The 16,156-nt window shown below is 35.5% G+C and overlaps 1 protein-coding gene across 4 annotated transcripts in view; it reads right to left on the minus strand.

The window, feature by feature from the left end:
• The window catches only part of LOC103151212 (protocadherin-15-like), a 196,638-nt gene that overhangs the window by 142,424 nt on the left and 38,058 nt on the right, over window positions 1-16,156 (minus strand). For all 4 annotated transcript variants that reach the window (XM_016681248.1, XM_016681247.1, XM_016681249.1 and 1 more), the window contains exons 4-6: window positions 11,371-11,531; window positions 8,975-9,130; window positions 1,809-1,928 (exon numbers count right to left, since the gene is read on the minus strand). In XM_016681248.1, coding sequence (XP_016536734.1) covers window positions 1,809-1,928; window positions 8,975-9,130; window positions 11,371-11,531 — 437 coding nt within the window. The remainder of the gene's footprint in view (window positions 1-1,808; window positions 1,929-8,974; window positions 9,131-11,370; window positions 11,532-16,156) is intronic.

The following is a 16,156-nucleotide window of genomic DNA, read 5'->3' on the forward strand; positions in this document are numbered from 1 at the left end:
GGGCTTAAAATATAATTTCGTGAATATGGTCCTTAATACGAGGGGGGGAATTACAACAATAAATGCAGCTTCAGTTGTATTCTGAATTTAAGTAAAAGTTTTGCTTTCCTATGTGAAAAACTGTTTGATGCAATTATTTAATATTTTATAACAACACACCAGATAAACGACAATAATATCAACTTTTTTAAATCAGAACACATTAAGAAACCTAAAACACCTTAGTGCACACAACCACATCAAACTCTTTCAGAACATTGTTTAAAAAGGATCCTTTATGGCTTTTGGTGAAATAGACCACCGAACTCAGTTTTCCATAATCCACACCTGGAAACGGTTACAGGTAAACTGGATTATATTTAAACACTGAGCAGCACAGTATGGGCAGTTCACTGGTCCAGGGCAGAGTCGACAGGAACATAACAAAAAAAACAAAAAACAAAAGCAACAGTGCTGTAAACTCATCTTGAGAGGTTTATAGTAGCCAGGAGGACAATGCATACATGAAGATGAATTATCAAAAACATTGCAGTTTAAACAAATTACAGTTAAAGAGATAAGTTCTGAGAAACACACATCTCTTGTTGTTTTATAATTTACCGAAGAACAATATAGGTTTCTAGTGATATTAATGGAAAATACATTAATTATACCTAAAGAGTCAATGGAATAATCTATCAATGGGCATAAGATCTGAGAAGTTGGCCATGACCTGAACTGAGTCATTCTGTCATCAGTCTATCCCTTTGACACGCTGCCCCGTCTTACTGGAAACGACTCTGTTCCACACAGGATTACTCTTGGATTGTTGTTCCTGGTGTATGATTGGATTTCCTTTTCATACATTCCAGCGTTTTCAGGTAAAACTTGAATGATTTTTGCTCTTTTGGTTGAGAGAGAACCCCAAACACGAATGGAGTCAAGATGCTTCACTCTCAGCATGTCTCAGGACTCATGCCAGCATCCATTTCTTCTTACCAAGACAGTTTTTGTGTTTTTTTTTTTAGATATTCCAAGCAACCCAAAGAGAACTTCGGCAGAGGGAATACCCCACAGTTCTCTCTAGTCCAGTTTGCTGGTAATCCTTGTATTCTCTGGAGAAAGTAAGGATTTTTTTCCCCTTACAAGAAGTGACTTTTTAGAACCAGGCCACTGTTTTAAAGTCAAGACCTCACTGCACTCTCATACGCAAGTTTTGCATTGATGGCAACTTGATCCTTTAGTTGCACCAACTTTAGTTGATCCTTTAGTGGGACTTGTAGAAGTCCCAGAAGAACTTCTACAAGTACTTCTGAGACAATGGGAAATGTTTCCTTTATATCCAATTTAGCAGCGGTGTTACTAGAAGCGACTGTGAAATTGTTCTGAAAGTATTTATTTGGCGTTACACAGTTAGAAAAAACAACAACAAAAAGAAACCCAATGATTTTAAGCTTTGTTCTCAGGTAAGACAACTGTTTTCACTTCTAAATCAATAAGGATGGCAGAGTTATTTATATCCACTGAAATAGAGTCATTAACATTTTGAGGCAGGGCCAACACATCATGCCACTGAGGTCTTTGCGAATAAAATATTCTTTTTGACATTTCATTCGGCAACATTTCCATTTCAATGAACGCAAATTACAAACATAAAAACTGAAACATTACAGCTTGTAAGAAAACATGAGCTTTTGACCTCAAAACTGTTTTCCGGTCTTTGCCAACATGATTATATTTGTATGAAAATCAAATATTCTTAAACCAGACAACAGAACATGTTCAGAAATTGATTGCATAGAGTTTGACAGCAAAATACCAGAACTCACCGGATCTTTTGGGTTGTACTGGACGGTGTACTCTATCTGCCCGTTGGGGCCGTCGTCGATGTCGGTTGCACCATTATTCCCCGAGAAACCAGAGAAGATCGTTGTTCCTACAGGGGTTAGCTGAAAAAAAGAAAAAAAAAACAGCAGCAGTCTTTCCATATGATGTCAAAACTTTGAAAACACAGTGATTAAATCATTTCTGACAGTGTCATACAAACATCTATTGTTTTCATGTGGCACAGATGAAAGAAGAGCAAAATAAGATTCACCAGCGTTTGGCCACAAGGGATGTTAATCCCCCACTGTTTTCTACAGAACAAAGAGAAAGTGCTTTGCATTTTTATTTTCATTACGCATAAATCGGACTTGAAAAGGAGGATCAGTTGGGAGTCATTTGTGTCTCTTTCAGTTGCTCTTGAAATAAGTGAAACACAGGAAGTGTTCAAAATGTTCCGTCTATGCATAGCATCAGCAGGCTCTCACTAATGCGAACAAATGAAAGGTTTCACTGCCCCCCTCTGATAAAAGAGAAAATGTGGAGATCCAATGTTTTACTGTGTCACTGTTAAAACTAATTACTGCTCAGATAAATAAAGTGCTCACAGAGGTCACAGCTCATTAAACTGAGTCTTTTCAGGAAGCAGAATTTTGGAAATTAATGAACAAAAACTCAATTTTTGAGAAAAATATGTTGCTGGTTTGCTGTAAATACAGTCAACCTTGTTGTGAGTGAAGCTTTTAAGACTTCTACCAAACTGGAGGGTTGACAATTTAGTAACAGCTTTTAAATGTGTAAACACATTAACACCAAAATAACTGAGAAACAGGAGTTGTATCCATGAACACAGAAATCCACTTTGGTGGAAACTCAAAGGAGAGACCTATAACTGAAGGTTACTAATAATAAATGTCAACTACAGGACAAGTTTTTAAAAAATAATAATACATTGACTGATATATTTAAAAATAAGTTTTTGTTGTTCATAGCTCCTCCATTATGACCTAAGCACGTAGCACAATCAATGAATAGCACAACCAGCACTCGCGAAACACAAGTATCGATGACCGTAAACAAAAAGGCAAGTTTGTTCAGGCTCTCACTGTAAATTACAATCCATACTTTATTTCACCTTGAAGTGTTGACTATCACAAGCAGTTTGTTTGTTCTGTTAAATAATTTAGCCACAACAGGAGGGAATACTGAGAGTGAAATTCTGCTTTTTGCAGCCTTCCCAAATGCAAACCTATGAGTGTAGATATTCAATACTCCATTTAGTTCAAACTGACAGACGATTTTAAGCATCTTCAAAGAGTAAGAATAGTTTGATCTATACGGTTTGAAGTTTTGTATGCTAAAATTAATTTTAAAATGGTAATGGTAAAATGTTGAGTGGAATGCTGAGACTTCTTAAGGTCCTTACTGTACCCACTGCAGCCCACTGTAGCTTGTATATGTTGGACATATAATAAAGATATTTTACTGTTAAATAAGATATTTAACAGTAGTTAAATAGCTAGTGCACATGTCTTAAAGAAAAATAAATAAATATATGACTGGGAACAGAAAATAGCTGAACACATGCCTACGGCCAACAATGGGGGATGCGTAAGAGGAAGATAACTCAGCTTCACACATGGCACCAATAGAGTTTGGCTAAATAGAAAGCTTTTTTTTATTTTTTATTTTTTGGAAACAGACCAGGAGTAATTAGCAGGATGTTTTTGCTCTCCTCTGGACACGTGGCAGAGTGCATGAAACACCAAACAGCGAAACTGAGCTTACTGAGCAAAGTGAGCAGCAAACACCAGGTGACCCAAACCGTATTTTGTAGTTAGTGTTATTTTGGGTTATTATGTGAAATACAATTAACATTTTGCAGCTTTTAATGAGAGAAAACATCATCTTCTGTCTATATTTTTGTATTTTTTAAGTCATTATGTTTTACTGACACATTGTAACTAGACTGCATTGTTGTCTGCCACGGTAGTACACAAATCATGCTCCAAAACTACAGCTTGAAATCTAACAGCAGTGGGTTAAAAATCATCATTGTCCTTTATTGTTCATCATAAAAGGCTTGAATGAAGTGATTTTAAACACAATTACTGGAAATTAGCCATTAGCCAGTCAGTCAGGCACACAGCACTGCCTTTTCCTGTCAGAGCAGCTCTGAGTCAACTCACGCCTTTGTCCGTTTCTACTTAATGTTTGTTTTAAAGGATAACAGTTTATGCCTGCAAGTATGCTCACAGCTCGACTGTGTGCAAGTGAGGCACATCTCTGAGCTAAAGCAGGAATCAGCATAGCGGTGCTGCTTCGGCATCAGAAAATGTTACAGAACCAGATTGTTTCGTGTATATTAGCATTATTCTTTTTTTGTTCCCACAAAACACAGCAAGACAGCTTTTGGGGCATATTTTTCAGCAAAAATAAACCATTGTACAAAGAAAAACATGTTTTTCTGAGAATGACAATGCAAATAAATTCCAACCCCTCAATACCTTTTACTGTGCTAGGAACGTTTGTCCAAACTCATCAACATTTAGGACATCCATTCACTTTATTTTATTTTATTTTTTTACAGTTCAGCACTATTCAAAGACATTTAAACTCAGAGAACACTTGGCTGTACAGATATGCACCCTTAAGTATGTTCTGCAATTAAAAACAATATTCCAGCAGTGTGGACGGTAATGAGGGGAACAGATATATTTGTCTTTTGCATACAGAGATGCAAAATCATGTGTTTGTTTGGCCTCTGGTTGAACATAAAGATACAGTCTCTCACATTTCTGTTGTAAATTTATATTTTGTCTGGTGTATTTCTGTGTTGGCACTAGATGCCAAAGCAGATTTCTGCATGTGCAAACATTTGTGGCAATACATTTCTGTCTGATTCATATTTATAGAGCCTAATCACAACAAAGTTGATCTCAGGTCATAAATTTAAAACAGATTTATTTCAAATGAAATTACATTCATCTTCCTTCTTTCAGTCGAATCAGTGACTGGCATTCAGCTTCATCGCTAGTAAAACTACCAGCTAAACGCTTGCATTATTTACTTCTGGTTAGCATGCATGTTGCTTATCAATTGGAGAACAAACTTTACTTCCAAAGTGAATACTTGAGAGAAACACCACAGACTATCTGGACATTTGTTGGTAGGAAAATCTGTACGTCATGAAGTTATATAAGAGATTTTGGGCATATAGACGGCATTTATTTCAAAAATATTTCACTAGGTTCAGTTGTCAGACAGATCTGTCAAGATATCCAGATTATGCTAAATAGACATCAGTTGTTGCAACATTTAAAAGTAAAGCAGCTTCTTATTCTGCCTAGTAGTGAAAGTCGTGGGTTACACAGGTTTCAGTAAGAGAAAATTATGCAGATTTCATTAAATATATTGTCTAGTAACCTATTCGTAGTTGTTTTTGTGTTTCTTGGAATCAAGGATGCTATATTCAGTGTTCAATTACATCAAAGCGGATGTTGCTGAACTTCTGCTTTGATGTTCAAAGCAGATGTAATTGATTCTTTTTCTATATTAAAGAATTAAAACATCTTAGAGCTTTAGAGGTCGACCGGAAGGCTAACGGGGTTCTGCTCTTTACTTCTATCTTCAAAACAAGATATATACGTTTTTGAAATATTCACAACCAGTTGGACGATTTTGATGACTGGTAGATATCTTTAAATAAAAGTAACTACTGTAGTTACTGTTATATGAATAGCATTAACCATAGTAGTGCTAATCTAAAGATGCCAAACAGCTTAAAAATGACATCATATATTCTTGGCTGTTTCACAAAGAGACTAAACTACTGAGCTGAATGGTGGGAAAGCTCCTCTCAGGACTCATGACCTGAGAGGAGCTTTCCCAGCAAAAGTACTTTACTCTCAATTAGTTAATCTAAGACATTCTTATTAAATTAGCTGTTATTGAATGAGCTTATTAAAACTTTTTTTTTAGAAAACTAGCTACATTTTTTAGGAATAGCAAAAAATATTGGTAGGTAGTAGGTGTTCTTTGTATTGAAATAAAAGACAGAATGGTTGGGAACATTTCTACTAAACATGTATGTATATATATTTTACTTTTACCGAACATGTTAACCAAGAAAAAAAAAATGGCTCTAGATTTTCTAAATGTAATATTCCAAAGATTTCTTTTAATATTAGATAAATAAGCTCGTCACCCCCCTGACAGTAAAGAAAAAAAGCAGATGATAAATTGCTGTACTTTGCTAACCAAGTCTTTGATAAGGTAAAAACTAAAGTCTGAACTCTAGCCAGCTATGAATAAATGAGATTAAGGGTCAAATTGGTGAGGCACTGATGATTTGCTAGATCATTTCCTCTAGTCATGTTATCTCTTCTCCCTGATTTAACAATGGTTAAATTGTTAGCATCACTTTGCAGCTTTTAGATAATGAAGCAACTTTAAATCCTGGTTCCAATGCCTTCCTGTGAAATTAACACCAGGATAAGCTAAGATGGAAAACTTTTAGATTAAACTTTAACTGTGTCCTCGAGATTGTTGTGAAATGGACTGATTTTATGTTGTGCTTTCCTAGTCATAGAAACCAGTCAAAGGCCACTTTGACCCATTCACACACACACATACAGATTCACAGATTGGTAGACAATATGAGGTTAAGCACAGAGCCCAGGGGAATATCAATAAAGAACATACAATACAATAAATTGTGATTTAAAGGTAAATGGAGTCCACCTGTGTTTAGTTTTCTTCTTAGATTTAGTTGGTCTTGTCAGCATTCTGGCTTGTGGAGGTTGTGTGTGAGTGTTTGTGAGACTTCCCTCCTGAGCAGGAGTCTCTGCTGGAGGGCGTGGTGAACCTGTTGGGGCCGTTACACCCGACTGCAATTATCCAATCACCTGCCGGGGTTCCGGTCATCGTTTCTGGGTAGAATCAAGCTCCAGTCTGATTTTCCCTCCTCAGGAACAGATTTATCCGTTTACCTTCCTTTGAGACCCGTTTTCCCTTCTCTTCGCCTTGCTGGTTTAACCTCCTAACGGGTTTCCAGGCCAGGTTTCAGTACGGATTGATCATCCACAGCAGCCCCACTGGTCTCAATCTATTAATCAGTATGAATAATTAAATTGGAAAGTGGGTGCAGCTGTCTGGAGCTGTGCTAAACTGGTTCACAATTTAATTGGCACAATAGAACCACTTAGTGACATTTGGCAGTCATAAGTCTGAGTAAGTAAACAGTAAATGACCAACTAAAAACTAAAAATCTCAGCCCACTTTTATTGGTCATCTAAGTTAACCGTTTATTCATATTATAGAGTTCTATAACATTATATCCGTGTAATTGACATGGTATGTGTTTGTTTCACTATGTTACCAGATTTCTTACCAGCTTCAACTTGTCTAAAATTAGATTGCCTTATCAAAAATATAAAAAAAAAGAAACAGTTTCTGTGATAACGCATGACAAAATGATTGTTACATTTACATTCAATTCTAGCTTAGTTAGTTCAAAAGTAGCTGGATAAAAATAATCTATGATTTAATTTTATTATGCAGTTTTAGTTCTGGCAGTAGTGAAAGTGAAATAAACAAAGCTGTGGCTGTCGGACTAATTCAACCACTCACTGAATCAAAAACAAGCAAGTGTTCCGGTTATTACAATACTGCTAACATTTAAATCAAAGGAGCCACTTTTGGAAAATTATTGCTATCAAATTGTCTGAAATGACCTGGGCAAAACACAGGAAGAATTATCATGACCAGGCAGCTCCTAAATTGGAGGAAATAAGTTTAAAAACAGTAATAGGAATTTTCAGAGGCGCATGATGAGGTGTGGGCGGAGAGAAGAAATAAAAGCCCTCAAAATCATTTTCAACAAAGGTGGAGAGGTTAGTGAAAGGGCAACACTGAGAAGGCAGGAGAGATGAGGGAGAATGCATAGGAGGGAGAGGAATGCTGCAAAAGGAGCAGAGAATGTGGAAAAAAAAAGGTTGAAGGGACAGATTGAGTTTGACAGGCGGAGGAAAACTGTATAACGATATATTTGCCTTAGCCCGCCTAGGATGGTGCTGGCAGCAAGCTACATGCATCCACGTCCAGTTTAACTTTACACTTCCTCTTGCTGATTTCCTCTTCCCATGACGCTAGAGGACAAACTGTCATGTTGAAGATTATTCTGAAAGCCACAAAAAACCCAATTTCTTTCCATCTGTCTAAAACCTTTCTATTCTCCTTCAAGTGGTGCAAACAAAGAAGAAAGAGGAAAGGAAAGCAAACTGGGTACTGTTTTGTGCTTGAAATGTGTTGCAGCGAAATCATGTAATTTCTTTAATATTGACTCAAAAACTTTGGAGGAAATTGACAAAAAAAAAAAAAAAAAAAGTTTGGTATAGAAAGTCAAAGACCAAACCAAAAGCCAGCATTTCCTACCACTGATTTCTTTCATTTCAAAATTTTATAAATATTGGTCTTAAAGGAAGAGCCAGATATACACTCTTCAAAATATTTATTCCACATTTTGTCTAATTTTGTATTATAGGTGGATTTTATATTATAAATCAACAAGTAGTGTATAATGGTAATAAGTAAGGAAATTATACCTTTTTTTTCCATGTAAAAGTAGGAAATGACTCATTTATGCAGATATATGTGACATCTATTATGAACAATTACTTTTAGCTAGAAAACCTACATACAGAACAGTGGTTACTTTATTTGTAACATTGTTTATTGTGCTGTTGTTTATTCTTTATTGTGTGAAATAAACTTGAATCGGAAAAAATGGAAAGAGGACAACACATCTGCAAGTCCTCTTTGCAGAAAGTGACCTTGTGTATAATATAGATTCATTACAAAGAGTGAAGTATTTCAGCTCTTCATTTATTGTAGTTTCAATGAGTATTTTTTATTGAAAACAAAAACCTAAAATTGAGTATCTCTGAAAAAATTTCATGGGACAAAAAACTTTATTTTTGTTGTGATCTACAACATTTATTTGGAAAACTGCTGACTCGACAGATGAATGTTGAAAACGTGAAGGGAAACACACTTTGAGATCCCTTGTTTTGAAGAGCCTTCTGCCTTTTCTCCAAGCTACATTGAAACAATCTGCATCTGAGAAACATAAAAGTCATCTGTGTGTGCAAAACCTGCAAAAGAGTGTTACCTCACTGATGGCGACGTAGTATCGAGGCTGCTGGAAATGCGGAGCGTTGTCATTGCGGTCCCGGACAACAATGCGGACCTCGTGTAAAATCACTGTTCCAATCAGCTCGTTAGTGCACTGAACCTGAACCACGATGGACTGAATAAATGAAGGTGGCTGGAAGGGAGAAGGAGAAAGAAAGATAACACACTATTGCAAACTGGAGAATCAAAATTATTTGCCAAGAAGTTTCTCATTTGTGGCAAGTCACAGTCACACTTTCACACAGTTGATGAATATAAGGGAGAAGCGGCAGAGATTTGATATCTTCTCAGAGAAGATGGAGCTAAAAGTTTGAGTTTATCAGAATGGAAAATGGTTGTGGGTAAGACAGCCATAAAAATGCATTTCTGACATCAAATTTTCTCTTTATAGGATAGGCGGTAAATGTACCGATGCCAATTTTCTGTGAAATTGTTGGAATGATTTCAATTTGTGTCACTGCCACACAGACCAACTGTAGACAGAAAGTTTTCAGACCCTTTACGTTTTTTTCTCTTTACCATCCAGTCAGAGACATTTGAGCTATGTTCACTTCTCCTTTGGTCAACCAACAGCCATCTATTGTTTGTAAATTTTACAACAAAATTATACAAAAAAGAGAAATAAAGCTCTTTTTCAATAGCAAGCTTTCACTTGAAAAGATCATATAATTTTTTTTTTTTAACTAGTCTCAAATTATTTGAAATTCAACATATTTATGTTATTTCTCTAACAGAAACAGGCTAAAAATAAAATAAAACTATCTACTGTTTAACAGGAGTTTGAACCTTTCAGAACTTACAGAGAACATGTCGGTAAAATGAAGGCTAACAAGCCAAAAAGGTTCTGGACTGATTCCCTTGTGAGATGAGTCAAAACTACAAAACAGTGAGAAAAGAAGCATGTTTTTTTAAGTTATGTTAGCTTTGCAGCTACAGTGGGTGGAAATCTTTCCAGTTACGAACTGACCATAAATTCCTTTACTTCATTTTGATTCTTAACCAATTAGCTGACAAGGTGGAAATTGTATGGAAATGAGAACAATCACATAGTTAGATATTTTTATTATGCCTGAAAAGACTAAAACTGCTTAGGGAATGTCTAAATTAGTATATAAGTGAAGCACTAGTTAACTTCTTGCTGCTGTAGATGTTACAGAATTAGACAAATATATTAAAGATATCTCTGAAATAACATGACCAAAAACATAACTGACCAGGCACTAATTTCTTCCCTTAATGTTTCTTCAATGTTAGTAAAAATTCTGACTTTGCAACTATATGTATACTGCTCAAAAAATAAAGGGAACACTCAAATAACACATCCTAGATCTGAATGAATGAAATATTCTCATTGAATACTTTGTTCTGTACAAAGTTGAATGTGCTGACAACAAAATCACACAAAAATCATCAATGGAAATCAAATTTATTAACCAATGGAGGCCTGGATTTGGAGCCACACACAAAATTAAAGTGAAATGTTCCCTTTATTTTTTTGAGCAGTATATATTCCATTGAATGTTCAGTATAACTAAACATGTTTGCCAAAATGTTGCCTTTAAACATGTTGCTATACCAGAGAGTTCATATCTGGTGGCAGCATGCTGTGCAGATATTGCTGCCTCCAAGTAATCTCTGTCCTTCACAACAACACATCTGCTTTTGACAATGGATACTTTGATCCTATATTTCTCAAACAAACTGCTTAGGGAGCTATTCCCCTCTACAATTTTTTGATATTTTCTTATTCAGTAGGATTAGGATCTTGGCTATTGAAGGGGCAATTAAAAAAAGTCATTTTCCAAATTTTATTATGCTTTTTTAATTATTTCCAAATCCTTTTGGCTATATGTTTTGGTCTAAATCCCAGCCATGTGAGATTTAGAGTTCTGCCTCTATATTCACTCATGGGTGCATTGATGGTCTTGAAACTTCACTAAGCAATGCACAGATTACGGTTCCCTGTGTCAGATGAAGTAAAGCAGCCCCAAAACAAAGCCGCAGAAGCTATGGTGTTGTTTTCTTCGACAGCCTAAGATTAGAATTCCCCTCTTGGATTGGATGTGTTCCTGCTCTTGCTTCAAACTCTGCTCTTGCACTCAAAAAGTTTTGCCTGATTATAAATATGCTCTACCTCCTCAAAAAAAATATTTTTTTTTTAAAGAGCAGAAGCCAGTTTTGCAAGGTGCATCCAATCTGCAAAAGAAAATTGAGGGTTCAGAGCATGTAAAATCTCCAATGAACCTTAGAAAACACTGGTCTGAAAACATGTTGTCAACAAAAACCTGTGAAAAAGAAATGGTTGAACTGAATAAAATAAGAAAACAGCAGCCACAGAGGCACATCGAACATAGAAATGTTGAACTTTCTTACATCTCTATCAAGAACTCGTCCAGTGCTGTTCAGGTAAAGAGACTGCCTGGCAGGATCTAGAATCACCCAGTAGTTGTAGTTGTCTCTTAGAGACAACGAGATTGTACGATCTGGACCCTCTGCCACACCATTGATCTGCATGTTCTCCACCAACAGTGTTCCTGAAATACAAAAAAATATATAAATGTGTTTAGTCCTCAAACAAGCTTTGAATTTGAAGAAATCTAGATGATTTTTTTAAATAGCAAAAAAGATCATAGGTTTGAGAAAACAAAGCTCAAACATTTTCAGTCCATGTTCTTCTCAATTTATCTGACATATTTCTTTTTGGGTCATGGGAAGTAGGATAGAGTTATATGCAATGTTGGTAGAAAATCTGTTTGAAAGTAGGTTAGAGGTTCACTTTCCAGCATGAAACTAAACATATAGCCAGAACTACAATTGAATGGTTTGTATCAAAGCATATTCATGAGTTAAAATGGCCCAGTCATATTGAAGACCTAGATGTAATTGAGAGTCAGTGACAAAACATGAAAAATGCCTTAGCTTCAATCTTTCTGGTGCAACTGAATTGGAATTATGAGGAAAAAGCTATGATCCTCGCTATGATGCCAAGCTTCTTTTCAGATTAAAGTAAAATAAATGGGCTGAACTCATATAGCACTTTTCCAGTCTTCTGATACATCACAAGAAGCAAAGACTTGCAGTTTTAGTAATTCATGCCTGGCTTGAATGTGGAAGTTCATTTTCTCCCTCTTGGTTACCTTTCTGAGTTAGTGTAATGAATCTATATAATATATGAGTTTCAACTTCGAGGTGAGTAACAGAAAATATCACTTTCAAACGTTTTAGATATTCACATTTTCTGCGATGTTCATTTTATATATATATATATATATATATATATATATATGATGATTTTCTGTTTTCTTTTCTCTAAGACACTTTGGAAACTAGTTTAGATTAAACACGTTTAGACTATTGGAAGATACACCAATTTAGAAAAGAAAAACACTTCAAATAATTGAAAGCTGAGTCTTTTTTAATAAAGCAGATGGCATAGATGAAAGAACTTTTGACTCCACGCAGTCAGTTATGGAGTATAATTAAATCTTGCAAGATGCTTTGAGAAAAGTAGAAGCTGGGAGACAAGTCTTATGAATTCTATATTCATTTTCATCTTTCATCCAGAGAAATAGAAAAACAATTAGCTAAAAAATAGGAAACAAGGGATAAAACAGGGTTAGTTTAATACATCTGAGAACAGAAAAGTCTTGATCGAGCTGAAAATGATGCTGTCAATAATACCTGAACATCCTTATTAGAATTGTTATTAGTTTTAATTTGCAGCTGCATTGTTAGAAGTCCAACCCAGCCCAGGGCAGGGATGTGATTAAATGTACTGCTAGATTTCATTTGAATGACTGTAAGATTGATGAATCTACTTTAAAAAGGCTGACTGGTTGGTTTACAACCATTTGTAGCTCTATAGGTTTTCTATTTAACCTTCTCCATCCTTGGTCAGTTCGAGGGATGGATCCATTATCCCAGCCTATTCCTGCTCTTGCATCAAGAACAGAATCACACATTGCTTGTTATTCTTGAGTATCTCATGGATAGTTTATCTCATTGAGGTTAGTGACGCATATCACAGCCAAAAGAAAGAATTTTAGATATCAGTAACTGCTACAAATGACAGTATACAACATAAGGCCTGCTTCACTGCACTCTGAGCAAATGATGCGATGCCACACTGCGGTGTTTGGGTTTGTTAAATTATGATGGCCTAAATTTTTATAAGACTGGAAATCAGGACACACCATAATAACAGAACACCCTCAAAATAATAGGCATCTATGAATAATTTTTCATAGTTGTTTTAGGTCAGTCAGTTATGATCTTAATCATTCATGAAAAGTCCATTGAAAAACTCAACTTTCTCACATATATTTTTTTCTAAATTTGGCATTAAGACGTTGAAAGTCAGGCTTGATTAATTAATCTATTTTACCGTGGCACAACTTTTATGAATTGACATCTTAAAATAGATTTTTCCAAATTAGTTTGACATTGTTAAGATAGTGGTGGAACTAATGCATGCTACATCTTCTAAATTTAGCTCAAATGGTTAATTACATAGGCACCTTATTTGTAATTTTCTTTAATTACATTATTGATTTATACTAAACTTTCAACTTTAAATTCTCCATTACAACTTAAATTGCATTTAAAGCATCATGGTACCCCTCTTTGAATCTGTAGCATATGAAAACATGTTGCTAAAAATCTCAGCATCAGTTTTTAAGCATCTGACACTAAAATACAGGATTCAAGAACGTTTCTAGACATGTCTAAAAATTACAACTCAACTTAGAGGCATCAAACTTACTGCAGACATGCAACAATGCAGCTAAATTTATTCAAGTGCAACTCAGAAACTTCAGCAATGATTTGATAATAGCATTACTTGATGTCATGCTACTCTCTGCAGATCCTCCGCATGCCAAAGGCTTGAAGTGGTCCAAAAGATGATGGCAGACTGACCTACTTTATGATTAATTCTGCTAATAATTATTTCAACACTTAGGAGGCACTTATACATATTGTAGAGCGTTTGGCCGCCTGTATCCCAGATAAAAGCCACTTGTATCTGGGATACAAGCAGCCAAAATTAGCTTCCTCCATAGGGTGGTCAGATTCAGCAGACGCCTTTCATCTAAGGGGAGCTCAAAGTGGAGCTGCTGCTTCTCTGTGTCAAAAGCATTTGGTTTAAGCAGTTTGGGTATCTGATCGGGATGTTTTCTAGGTGCCTACTTTTGGTGATTTTTCATGGCTTGGGAATGCTTCGGGGTCCCCCAGAATGAGCTAGAGGGTGTTGCATGGGTGTTCCCTCTGGGAGTTGTTATCCACACAACCCCTTTTGAATAAGAAGATGGATGGGCCGATGGAAATGTCATCATCAAATCATCATTTGAACATTACGTATCAGGTGATGTTACTGCAAAAAGCAACTTCCTGATGTAGTAGCAGACTTGTTCTTTCATCCCAATACACACATACTCATAAGATGTAACAAGACTTGATGCTTCACAAAATATATCCAGTTTTTTTTTCTCTTTTCGACCCATTAAGGCATATTTTAGATACTCCAGCAAATGTGGCATGATAAGGAACAGCATAACTGAACCTTCAATGATGAAATAAACACACAGCGTTTCTTACACATTACTTCACCAAGCTAACTTAGACTTGTATGCATTCCTAAAAATACACCATAATTAACATAATCACTAGAAAATGTCAGTGTTTAATCCAATGGAACAGGACAGCTGAATGAGATGAAACACAAGTGCTTGACTGTGATGGATGTGATCATTATGTGAATTTATTTGGAAGCTATACTGAAATGTTATTTGAAAGATGACAATTATTCTTCTAGCACATGGCACAGGTAAAATAAGTATCCACTTGAACTTTTTATCTCAGTGTACACTGTGATGTGGGCATTGAAAATATTAACAGCAGATGATGGTAACAATACACATAATTTATAAGTTGTTTTTTTTTAAGTAGATCAAAAATGAAAGTTATAGCTAAACAAATGAGAATGACATGATTTTTTTTTATTAAGTAATTTGTGCAATGCAGGTTCAAAGACATCTCTTGACTAAAAAAACATTTCACGTCATTGTTGAGATGTGATTTTGACCGATTCTTTCACACTGTGTGTTCTTGAGTGTTCTCAGAGTCCTATTATGCAGTCTGATTTTCAGCTTCTACGTATATTTTTAGCTGCATACGAGTCGGGTAATAGACTGGGCCATTCTACTAGCTTTACTTTCTTTCTCTGACAATTAGGAGTTTCTTTTATGGTATCTGGCGCTATTATCTTGCTTGGGAATCTACACCTTGTTTCTTTCTTTTCTCAATGCAACCTTCATTCAGTTAAATGAACTTAGCATGCTATTTCTACCTGCAAACTTAAGTTTTGGCAGGATGGATTTGTGGACTTTTGCAGGATCATTTTGCCTCCAATTATAGTGTATGCCGTGTCACTCAAAAATGTCAGGTTTGGCCTGAAATATACGGAAGTCTCACTGAAAAATCACAAAAATGTATCTAGTAATTTTGGTCTAGTTCCTTGTGAAAATATTTTAGCACACTTAAATTAGACAAAACTAACTTATAAATAACTTTTATAGAATACTTAAAGTATAACAAAGAGGTACAAAAAAAGGTATGTTAATTTGAAAAAACAAATCTGTAAAAACTTTACATGTTTGACTTTGTATTACTCAACACACAGGAGACCGATTACCAGGCCTTACATCATGCATTATTAATCAATCATCCCGCTGCATCCTATCTTTCAGTACATTATCACAGAGTGGAAGCTTTTAGACCACAAACTTAATTTTCTGCCATTGTGCCCATGATTTTTTTTCTGGTTGTTGTGCACAACAGAGGGAAGGATAAAAAAAAGCACTTGGTATTTTCATTTTTACTGATGCAAGCAAAAAAGATTTTAAAAAAAAACCAGGATATTATTAGACACAAGCAGAAATAGTGGTAAAGGGACCCTAAAAAAACAATTTGTAACTTGTCCTCTGTGGTGTCACCAATGAAGAAAAATAAAAACCAGTGTTTGTAGGGTATTTTAGGATGGAGATGAAAGATAATTAGGGCTGTTGTAAACGAATATTTTAGTAATCGAGGTACTCGAATCATTCGAGGAATCGTTTCAGCCCTAAAGATAATATCAGAGACAAGAACAGAGATTTACATT

Source organism: Poecilia formosa, unplaced genomic scaffold, assembly GCF_000485575.1.
Source record: "Poecilia formosa unplaced genomic scaffold, Poecilia_formosa-5.1.2 Scaffold274, whole genome shotgun sequence".
NCBI classification, from domain to species: Eukaryota; Metazoa; Chordata; class Actinopteri; order Cyprinodontiformes; family Poeciliidae; genus Poecilia; species Poecilia formosa.